Source organism: Patagioenas fasciata, chromosome 5 (assembly GCF_037038585.1).
Source record: "Patagioenas fasciata isolate bPatFas1 chromosome 5, bPatFas1.hap1, whole genome shotgun sequence".
NCBI lineage: Eukaryota > Metazoa > Chordata > Aves > Columbiformes > Columbidae > Patagioenas > Patagioenas fasciata.
The window spans coordinates 62,390,880-62,402,962 of NC_092524.1; the positions used below are offsets into that span (position 1 = coordinate 62,390,880).

At 43.2% G+C, this 12,083-nt stretch overlaps 1 protein-coding gene across 1 annotated transcript; it reads right to left on the minus strand.

Annotated features, from left to right (window-relative positions):
• Positions 1-2,789: 2,789 nt before the first annotated feature.
• On the minus strand, positions 2,790-10,957 carry CDCA4 (cell division cycle associated 4). The gene is given in 5 exon segments (XM_065839610.2): positions 2,790-4,760; positions 4,915-5,012; positions 5,015-5,192; positions 6,998-7,078; positions 10,831-10,957. Coding segments are annotated over 4 exon segments (1,071 nt in total). The 5' UTR covers positions 7,037-7,078; positions 10,831-10,957; the 3' UTR covers positions 2,790-4,004.
• Positions 10,958-12,083: the final 1,126 nt, after the last annotated feature.

Sequence of the window (12,083 nt, forward strand, 5' to 3'; positions counted from 1 at the left end):
GAGGCACAAGACATCCATAATGGTCTGATAATTAAAATATAAAACTGTACTATCAGCTAATTCGCAGTAACACTTTTTAAAATGCCTACTAAAGCAGTCCAGACATACCTGAGACTTAAAAACCAGTCTAAGGACAGCTTTGAAAAGTAGGTAATTGCTGGTGTGCATGAAGCCCTAACCTGCTCAAGGCCGAACCCCCTCAGTGCTGTGTCTCTGAGCCAGTCTGGAAAGGTGCTTTTCACCCAAAGAAACGGCTTCCTCTTCATTTACCAGATTTGTCCTTTAGGCAAATAGGGCTCCATTCATAGAGACACACAACATCTTTTGCTAGATCAACTCAGAGCTACAGAAGAGAGAGTAGATTAAAAAAAGCCCACAACAACGAACGGAACGGGGAAGCGATCAGCAGATGAGCCATTGTTCACTCAGCTGGATCCTCGGGCTCCTGCCTCTGCTGAAGGGCCAAGATCCAGAAGCTTCACATTTTGGATTTTCTTGCAAGAGAGAAGAAATAAAACCACAGGTATAGAGGCAGAAGCGGACAGATAGTCAAGGTTACCTGAGAAGGAAGCAGATTTGATGTTAGCTGTTTGCTTGGAAGTACTCTCTTTTGTGTAAGTGTACAGCTGAGTTATATCATTCGGATCAATGGCCTCGTTTCAGACACGGTGCTGAGTGCCATACAAGTTTCACCACTCTTTTCCCTAGGAGCACATAAAAGAAAAAAGGCTGCTAGAAGTGGGAGCAAAAGCTGACAGAAGCCTTTCCTAATTTAACAGGTTAAATTATTTCCCATTTATATGTAGAAATTAAGAAAATCATCACCAGCAATTAGCATCTCTTGCCGTTTGTAGCAACAGTTCACAAAATAAATAATTCAAAATTCACCATCTAACAGGTACCCTCTAATTTCTGATGTCTCTCAGTAACTTATAGGAATACATGGAGGAGAAATATACTGTATTAACCTTTAAGTGATACATATTTAATGACAACATGAGTTACAAAATAAAGCTCCTTTAAAAACCAAACCAGCCAAAAAAAAAAAAGAAACAACAAAAACCACCACAACAACAAAACCAGGAGAAACTACCAGGAATGAGCAGCTGAATTAGAGTGAGACACACCAATAAAGCAGTAGGGACACAAGCTGATTTTACACTGACTGGTTCTTGCAGAGTCAGACCAGCTCCAGTCACACATCAGTTCTGTGCAGTGACACTGCAAGTTTCAGCAATACAAATTCTTACATCTGCTGAAAACTTGAGCCAAGATAGCAGGCATGTAAAAGCACATAGGATTTGGCATTAAGTTGTAACAACATAATAAACCAGGATATTTCTGTTTAAATGCTTAATTTAAAAAAATGCATACTTACCTAATACCTTTTCTGTTAAGCCACGTAGTCTCTACAGATGGCTCTAACTAGGCACAGCTTCCTCAGAATGCACCCAGCTAGATACAGATATAAATGCACACAGGTGCATTTTACATATAGTTTAAGAGTTACGAAGAAATTATACTAATTCCTACCTGTAACATGGAGACTGATGCACACTAAGGAGGTGGGGGAGAACATCTTTTTAAATATCTTAACATGCGTTTCCTCACTTAATGAAAATGGAGGGTGAAGCAGGGCACAGAGGGGAACACCCAGTTGTTCAAAACTGTGGGTTTTTAATGACAGTTCAGAGTAGTTTTGGGGAACTTCCACAGAGGGAAAGAAGATACTTAGTTTTAACTGCCCATCTTTCTGCTTTACTCTACAGCATCTCCTGTCCCATTCAGCAGACCTATTTACACACAGAAAAGCATCAAGAAAATTCTACCATGCATTTATGATTTTGAAGGAACCTCTAATAGTACAACAAACACTGCCAAATAAAACATACTGTTATTTCACTGTGAGATATGACTGTTCACATCAATATTTGTCTCCTCCCAAAGCAGGATGTACTACTGCAACACCTTTTGAGTGATTTCTCTATACATTAAGACATCAAGCATTGGTTTGTTTCTGTGGTCCAGCTATATCATATTGACTGAACCTAGAAGCCATCTATATGGTATTTCATTCTTTAATATGAAGTTATAAATCAAACTTTGATTGAGGAAGTAATGTGTAACTACAACAGAATCTATGGATTCTCTCATGCCAAGTTTAACACAAGAAACATTTTCAAATTCACTAAAGATGCCAACTGCATGGTTTCATGTGACTGAGCTAATACGCATTCAACTATTGAGTTTGAAAAATTTAGCAAAGTGATATGATTTTTCCCCAAACCAGATGCTTCTAACGCATTTGTTGAAATCATAAGCTCAGTGGTCTCTTTTTGTGGAGGTGACACTGGAATGTCTCTAACACCTCCCTGCCCCCACCCTCCCCATTTTAGGGGTTTGAGAATCTGAAAAGGATAGTGTGTAGTAGGTAATGTCACTTGTGGGCTGGCAGAGTCTGTCAGATGCAGAAATGTTCTGTTTTCACATTCAGGGACTTGCTCGGTTCAAGTCTACAGAAAACTGAGTTACTGGCACGTGTCTTCCCCTGGCACAACTGATGCCAACACTTTCCCAAAACCAAAACATATTTTCCTCCTCTTTTTCCCTGCTAGTTTAGAGCTCTTCCCAGTACCAGCTTGTGAAGGTAAATGTTTGTCATTTTATAACAAAATCGTGCACCATACTTGATCTATCTCTCCCCCCCAACGAAGTTGCATAGAATTAAGCTTAATTACATACAATCTAAAACAAAAGTGAAGACTTGAAGAAAAGAACACCATCCCACATTGTATTATCTTTTGTTATTAAAAAAAGCCAAGAGGAAATCCTTGGTAAGAGCGGAGCATATTAGTTATGACAAGACATCATGACATACCAGTTGAGAATTAAAGGCAGCTAATAACACTTTTTGTAGTAATTAGTGCAAGAGAGTTATCCCATATAAACAAATATTTGATGGTAGACTTCACTGATAAACAATTCACTTGATGACATTTACATATAAATACACATAAATAAAAACCTACGTAATTTAGGTTTGTAGTTAACAAAACAATGTGGTCTGAAATGAATTAGATGTAACTGTATCTATCTGGATCAAAGCTCTTCTAATGATACTCAAGTATACGGGATATGAAAAGCGTAATTGTACAATTCTCAATTTAGTAAAGTACTACTCTATAAAACAGAATCATGAAAACAGCTCTTACATTTTAATGTAAAGTATAAAATAGTATATTTACATTTACATACACTTTACTGAACTACATTGGGTAGCTCACAGTAAAAAAGATCCCTTTTTGAAAATCTTTCAAAAAATACATCAACTGCAGGTACTATCAAAGGTTCCTAAGTTAGCAGCTGACATAACATCTGTAGTAAAAATATATTTTAGGAAAATACCTGGAAAAATCTAAACACCAATAAACACTTTAAAACTATTTTTGAAGTAAAAATTGTAGCAAAAAACAGAATAAGCTAGCTAGGATAACAGGAACTATTGCATACTGCTCTTTAAGAGCCATGTAGCGACTTAGAACAGAAGCAGCAGATATGGTAAGAGTTATGTGGTATAACAGTGGAAACTGGTGTGAAATAGGAAACCAGTTATCCAACTTCTCTCTGTGTTTATTACCATTTTTACTGTGAGAAGTATAAGAAAAAGATGAGAGACTCCCTCTCAGTGAACATATCCTCCATCAAAGGCTAAAACAAATTGGTAAAAGGAACCCAATTTCAAGAGCCTTGGACCCCAAACTTAAAAACATTTACCATATGTACTTACAGTTCAATGGACAATAAATCGTATTATTACACTACAAGTTGCAGGTTAACTTTAAGAGTTAACACTATTTTGCAATATGAAGTGCTTTTTTAATATATATATCTATATAATATATAGATATTTGTAAAATACACGTGCAGATTTGATAAACTGTGGAAATAGCTTTCTCGAGTCTTTTTTCCCCATTAACAGATCTTTATCTCCTATGCAAGGAGTTTCAGGATTCAACAAGAATTTCTACAATATGATCAAGCTCATTAAGATCAGATTTACAATTAGAATTAGAAGTTGTAGCTGATGGAGAAGAAAACGTTTCAAGCCCATCACAGTGTCCCATTTTTGTGTTGCTCATCATGCCTGTTAACATAGTATCAAGATCATAATAAGAGTTGTCAACTTCTGAAAAAAGCTCTTCAACCGAATTAGGACTTTTATTGTCCAGCGTCTCAAATATTTGATCTAATGATTTTTGAAAGTTTCCTTTATTTTCTTGCGGATTCTCCATTTCCCACACATTGCTCTGCAGGTTTCTTGGAGCTTGCACTGAAGAGGCTGTTGACATAGTTTCTGAATTATCTTGTGCCTGATCACCCTCGAAGTCTTTATTGAAAGTACTATAGCCTGGAACATGCTTTCCCTCAGCTTGTTCCCTAGATGAACGACACAGGATATCTGTTGAAACAAGACGATCCAGGGATGCCTGCCCTGTACTCTGTGTATTTATCATCTGCCAAGTCCCATCTTGAGTCATTTCCTCTTGGATCTGCCGTACCGTGTTGGCTATAAGTACCGAACGACACAGGTTAGGTTCAACCAGCATGTGACACAGCTGAAGTTTAACCAAGGACATGTCTAAAAGTGACTGCCGCTGAAGATTATATGAAGGAATAGCCTTAATACCAGCTAGAGTTCCTTCAATATCTTCTTCACCATCAAAACATTTTCTTTTCAATCCTCGCACAAACATCGTGTCCTGTTTAAAAAAAAAAAAAAAAAAAAATCTTGTACAAAGTAAACAGCTCAAGAAGGAGGTGGGAAAAAAAAAGACTAAGCCAGAAAACAAAATAAATTTAATCTTAAATTTATACAGCAAATTCTTTAATAAAGAAACATCAGAATTGTCATACCAGGTTATAGAATGGCCAGTGTGGTACAACAGGGGTCAGGAACATATGGACCGGGTCCCAAAGACGGCACTCGGGAACCAGGCGTGAGCAGATCCACAAGCCGTGGCATCTGAGAGAGGCAGGGGCTCCCAGCTCTCGGCTCCCATCAGGCTCCACACTTGATGGAAGTCAGGAGCCGCTGCTTCACACAGAAGCAAACATCTCAACAGCCGTATTTCTCCTACTGGAGAGGCAGTTTCTCCTCGCTCCTCCCGAGTTTCTACTGGCATGCTTAACCTCTAATTTTGGAAATAAAAATACAACCTGGCATACCATCTTTAAAAGATTTGACCCCTCCAGAACATCAACATGTCTAACAAAGTAACACACACAAAAAATACCATGGGCAGCGTACTTAAAAAGGTTGCCTTATTTTGGCTACAGGGAGAGTAAGATCTAGATTTGTTCCCTACAACTTGAGACATTCAGCTGAGGTCCCTAAAGCAGTCTGTCCGGTTCCCTTACTCAGGTGACTAACTGAACTGTGTCATTCCAATATGAATTGTGCAAGTCCAGTAAGGACAGGCACAGTCATCCTCTGTATGGGCTTCTATGCATCCTTCCTAGTTGACTATAAGAAAGCCAAATTCCCATATTCCTTGTTTAAATTCACCGGTTAAAAATAAGTGGGGTGCATCAAGGCTGCTTGTGATTTACATTGAAAAATCACTTGCTGAATTTTCCAAGGTATGACTTTCAAACACTAGCCTCCAGATCATCTTCTGAATTGCACCAATTTTGACCATAGTGCTTCACGCAAATATCACAGCTGAGCTCTTAAAATACAGAGAAACTTTTTTTTTAAATCCAGTAGATGCCACTTTTTTAGTCTTATAAAAACTGGGGTACAGATGAAAGCTAGTACCTGATCTTCACATTTATGCAACTTTGTTATGTCCCTTCAAGTCTTCTGTCCTTAGAATTCCTGTTTGCCCAATATTTGGGCATTTTTTTAACGCAGTGACCCAAACAAAGTTTTTCAACTAAAAGCTGATAAAACCAAAATACTGTTGCAGTGTCTTTATCATTTTCCATTTCCCTTGGTAAGCCTTAACCTCTGCCTTGCTTTTCTGGTTGCTATGGAATGTTCCACATTTTCACAGAGCTCTCTCTCACCTTTTTCAGAACCACTAAAATTCCAAAGTGCAACATTGTTCCTTTCAAAATACATTACATACTTATCTGCTCTGAAAACCTGGGGATAGCACAGTAGCTAGATAAACATTTGGTCTGACTTTGTACAACACTTCTTACATTGCTGTATATATCCATGAAATAACCTTTTTTTAGAACTCTTTAGACATCATAATATGCAGAGGCTACAATATAGAATATATGAACTTGGTCTTGTGGTCATTTTTCATAGAACACAAAAGCTATCCATTGATTACTGACATATAAAATGCTTCGGAAGTTTCTTTTAAAACTTTCTCCTGTAACCTAACAATTTGCATTATTCCCACCAAATCAAATACAAGTTTTTCCTTGATAGTGTCTTTTCCAGATTTTAAATACTCTTGCAGCTTCATATTGGAGGATATACCATTTAATTTTTCCTACAAAGTTGTATGTACAGTAATTTCTAAACACATATTCCTCGTGTGAAACTTGACCTTTAAAGACATCTTTTGGGACTACTCATCAACCATGGATGATTATGTCACCAAACATTAAACACTCTGTGCAGAGTTTGAAGCTTCTTTTATTTCAACTTATATTCTTGTGAAGAATAATTTTAACTTCAATTGCAGGTTAACCTGCTTTCCATACATCTACTATTCCAAGGCACAGCAATAGAAGAATAGAAGGCAGCAGAAAACCTGAAAACCTCAATACATCACACACGCCTGGGTGTGTGGAAGCACAGGAAAAAATGTTTACAGATTTCTAAAGGTAAACCTTTCACAGCATTCACTGGATTTTTTTTCTGTAACACTTACTTAACAATAAGTATCTTACATCATAAAAACAGTTGTCACTCTGCTCCCAAGACTGCACAAAATACTACATTACAGTTTCATTTAAGAAGCAAAAAATCACATACCAGTAATTGTGTTTGATGTATTCCTTCCTCTTCTCCCATGCTACTGAGCAAGAGTCCATACAGTAAAAGTTAGAGCACCACCTACCAAGTACCAGGAAGTAACATGTCAGCCAAGTACAGGAGATGCAGGACAAAATAATTCCCCATTTTAGAAACTTATACACATCTGTATTTTGTCACTTGCTTCAGTATCACTATCCTCACAACATAGAGCACAAAGGCGATTTGCCCAACAACACACAGAAAATCTGTGGCAGGAGAAGGAAACTGCCAGTTTAAGTCCAAGTCCTGGGCTACTGTCCTGACCTTTGGACCAGCCTCTCCCTTGTCCCTACGCCTTTGCTATCTAAAAAGCAAACAAAAATCTTTAGCGATCACCTACAAAATTTAAACATGCACAAAAGCATCCTGAAAGCAAATTGTCATTACTTTCATCACAAAACTACAGTTTTCACCTTTGTTGTACAAAACTGTGTATCTCTGTAGCATCTAGAGAAAAAGAGCAAGCATGCAGAAATACAAAACTGAAACATGGCAAAAACAGGGAAAATTTTTCTTTACCAACACAGAAACTTTATGACTAAGATTTATTTTGCGAGATGACAATAATGAAAGTAATGACAGTAATTACATGATTTTAACTCTTAAGGCTGATTTTTTACAACACATTTAAAGCAAAATAAGATCGGATATACCAAATACAAGTAGCAAACTAATGCAACAATTCCTTTAATTACTGAAACCTAAAAGAATGCTTGATTTTGAAAGGCTACAAAAACTTATATGATAAAATATGAAAACAATTCAGATACTTTTCTAGACATGTCTGTACAGTACAAGACACTTTGGTGTCTGTGACTTAAGTACATACCTAGAAAAGAAACAAGAGGATGCATACGGACATCTATTTTTGTTTTCTAGTGTGGCTGGTAATAAAAAGTTTTTGAAGAGTGGTTGCTCTCAAAATCGAGTGGGGAGAAGATGCTTGACAAAAGACCTGGGAGGTAACTGGGGGGACAGAAACATGTTTTCCTTAAGAAGCTGCAAACTTGTTAAAATACCACAACAGAAAAAAAAAGCCTACCTTAAACAGTCTCAAGCCAAAATATTTTTACTCAGTCCCAAAATATTCAGACTAAAATGCTGCCATGTCATAAAAACCGTATTTCAACCAGCTCAGAGTCTCGTTCTTATTTACAGATTGAGCTCACAGCAACATTCAAGACAGCGTTGTGAGGTATATGAACTACAGCTCCAGTGAGACACCACAATATCAAGTCAATAAAGTATTTCTTATTTCTGTCCAACACCTTATGGTACTATAGAAGTTCAGAAGTTTTTGCTCCCTGGGTATACTTTCAAAACACTCTATAAATGAAGGGCAATCTCTTTGAGAGCCTACATACAGTAACTATTTGAATCCCTGAATTCCTACTAGATACACTTTTAGTTTAGGGTAAGTGACAAGGGTGTAAAGTTTGTTTAAAGAAAATCCAACCAAAGGAAAACCCACAAAAACCCCCACAACAACTATACATAAAGATGAGGCAGTCATGAGAACAATATATGAAAATATTTTATTGTGCTATTTTGGATATCTGACAATTTTAGAGGAAGAGGCTTTGACCGTTTACCTCTCAAAATAGCAGACTGATACAGGAGAGGACCGTTGACGGGAATGCATGAGTTCTTGGTAAAATAGCCATTATCACATCCACAAACAAAAAGACATGGGGGATGTTGGCAGACCAGTCCAGTCTGTAATCTGTTAACATACTAAAGAAGGAAACAGTTTTCCCATGCAACATAATAATGCATGAAACCTGCTGCATGTGATTCTAGGTTCTTCCCTAGAGCGATAACAAACCTTGAGGATCTCTCTTAGCATAAATTTAAAGAATATGCCCAGCACAGAAATAATTTCTTCAGATGCTATTAACTGATATATAAGCATGCCTCAAAACCTAAGTTCTCAGTAAAAAAAATAACTTCATAGCCATTATCAGATGCAATTAAAACCTCGCAAATAAACAACCTTCCCCAGACTGCCCTGCACTATCTCCAACAAACACTCATCTCAAAAGAATACTAAATTTAAAACCAAATTAATTTAAAAGTAGGCACATTTCACTATTGATTTACATATTAACATACTCAAAAAGGTGCCAGTCATTGTGTAAAACCTCTTGGTACATGAGAGTAACACTACCACTGCTTTAGCATCAAGGTGTTCAAAATTTCCAGATAATTTCAAGCAACATCTGTCTCTGTCCAAGAGGCAATACCTAGACTAGCTGTATCATCTCCTCCTTCTTCCATTGCTATCTGAGTGTCAAGAGCCCAAATTTAGTGTGTTAAACATAATCACTGTTTGAAATAGCTGTACAAAGAGAACTGTCAAGGAGACAACAGCTAACTGTAGCATTGTGTTGTGGGTTCTGATGTGTGTGGTTTGGTGTGTTTTGGGGTTTTTTTTTGTTTTTTATTCCACCCCTCCCCCCCCAACAGTAGCACAGTATTATGTAATTCATTAAGAGTTTTGCTTTGGGGATATCCAAGTCTGCTTTACAAACAAGGTGCTTGAAATTTGATCCAACTCTTACCAGAGCATCAACTTACACATTCCAGATTCACACTTAATGCATATTCATACAGTAATATGCTGCCAAAGATATACTTAAGGGAAAAAGTTGCTTCCTCAGAGTTGGAGTAACAGTGCAGATAATCGATTTCAGGAGAAAGCAGACAAGAACTACCAAGGCCAGTGCTGGAGGTTCACTTCAGAAGAGTGCTTTTGCTTTTAGTACAGCCATAAGCATAGCGATGATGGTTAGCGTGGGCAGGTAAAAAGGTACTGTATCTCCTCTCTACCTCTCTAATCCTCTCCTCTCCAAAACTGTCCTTTATAACAACTGTGTAACGGTAAAAAGAAGATGGAAAGCCAGGTACTCCTCTTTTGGCATGTATATGCATGCATACGGTGATGCTGAGTGATAAAGGTGGGCTGCAGACAATAGCAAAGGGCTGGTAGGGCTAGAAAGATCCCCATTCAGAACGGGACAAAGGCACCTACAAAGCACTGGGGTTTGGTGCACCCTCCGGGCTCAGGGGGCTGCTAGGCACCTCTCCAGGAGGCGAGGGCTTCGAGAAGGATCAGTAGCTCCCGAGGAAGGGCAGGCTGGGAAGCTAAGGCAGCCGCACGCCCAGGGCAGGGGCCACGACAGGGGGTGCGAGGGGCAGAAGGATCGTGGAAACGCAAAGGACGGAGGCCGGGGAGGCTGAGCCGAGGCAGGCGGCCACCAGCGCCGGCGAGGAGAGGCGGGACCGGCGGGCGCGGCCGGGGCGGGGAGCGAGCCCCGGCGCACGCAGGTTGGGGATGCAGCGCGGCGGGGGCCGAGGCGGAGTTGAGCCGCGACGCGTCGGTTTGGGAGCCAGGGTCGGACCCCCAGCCACGGCGTGCGGCACAGCCCGGTGGGTGCCCGGGGGAGGAGATCTGGGCAGTGAGGGTGCACTGCCGAGAACGGGCCGAGCGGAGGAGGGGGACGCCCAGTGCCGAGAAACAACCTCCCCAGCCCGCCCGCCCCGGGCCCCGTCACCACTCCAGGGACGCGCGTGCTTGCGAACAACCCCGGGCGGCGGTTACTCATCGTCCCGGCAAACGGCCCGCCGCCATTTTGAATCGGCTCCCTCCTCCGCGGGCTCCCGGCGGCACCGGCTCCCCGCCCGCTCCGTCCCCACGCAAAGCCCCAGGAGGGGGGAGGCAGGCGGGCCCGGGGCTCCGCGCCGCGCCCGCTCCAGCCCCAGCCCAGCCCGCCCCAGCCTTCCCTACTCACCACCTCGCCGCTGCTGTCGTCGCCACCGCCTCCCAGCGCAGCAGTCCCCTCTCCCGCCTCACCGACCGCTCCGCGCTTGAGGGAAGGGGCGTGGCTAACCGTAAGAACCAGCCCCGCCTCCCCCCGCCCGCCATCTTATTGTCAAAGCCCACAAAGGAACTCGCTTCCTCCCTCCCGTCCCCGTCTTTCCCGCCTAGCCACGCCTCCAAGTGAGCGGGCGGCTGCTATTGGTCGACATGAAACCAGGCAGCCGCCGCTCACCGTTGCGATTGGCGGCGCCGTTGCCATGGCGCCCAGCCTCTCCCGCCCACCAGGCACCGCCCACGGGAGGCTGCGGGGTTGCCATGGCGCCCGAGCCCTCCCCTCGGCCGCCAGAGGCTGGCGGGAGGCGGAGCCCCGATTTCAAACGGCAGCCAAAGCCCCGCGGCGTGTCTGGGCTCTCAGCCACAGGCTCCGGCGAGAACAGGTTCAGACCTGGCCGCGCTGCAGCCCGCGGGGCGGCCGGGTGAGCCGCAAGGAGGAGGGAGAGGGAACGGCCACCCTGAGGCCGCGGCGCGGCGCGCCGCCCCCTCTCCCCCCGGCCCGGCTGCCTTCTGCAGTCGGGCGCCGTTTCCCTCAGGGCCGGGGAGCCCTCGGCGCCAACTGCTCCCGGACCCCCCCCCCGCCCCTCACAGTCGCTTCCCCTCCCCGGTGCTGCTGCCCCGCGGGGGTGCCAGGCCTCATGACTCCATTAGCAAGGCTTGTGGCATTTCCTGTTTGGGCCCGGCCTCCCAGCCCAGGCCTCGTAGTCAGAGTACGGGGAAGCCGCTTCCCTGGCCGGGGGGTGGGGAAGGGAAAGGGTGAAGCTTCGCACCCCTCAGGAAGCTGCTGTCCCAAAAGCTCCAGCAGCCCCGCTGAGCGCAAAAAAAAACAACCCCGAAAGCTTTGAAGGCTGTTGTGACTTCCAGCTTGGTGCCGCTGCACATCTGCAAGTACTTAGGCCAACCGAGCGTTTCTCGGTCGCTTTCCCGGTCTTGCAGCTACGTGCCGGCTGTCTCCAAAGGAGGCGGGGGAGCCGGGCTTGTCCTGGCTGCGGCTGCCGGGAAACAGCCGCCGAGACACGGCAGCTGCTGCCCCGGCCTGCGGCTCGGGCAGCGGGAGGATCTGCTGCCGCCTGGGGCGGGGAGGAGGGGAAAGGGAGCGAGGGTGGGCTGGGCAGCGGGAGGGGGCGTCAGCTGGGGCTGTGGTTCGGTAGGAAAGGCTGTAAACAACAG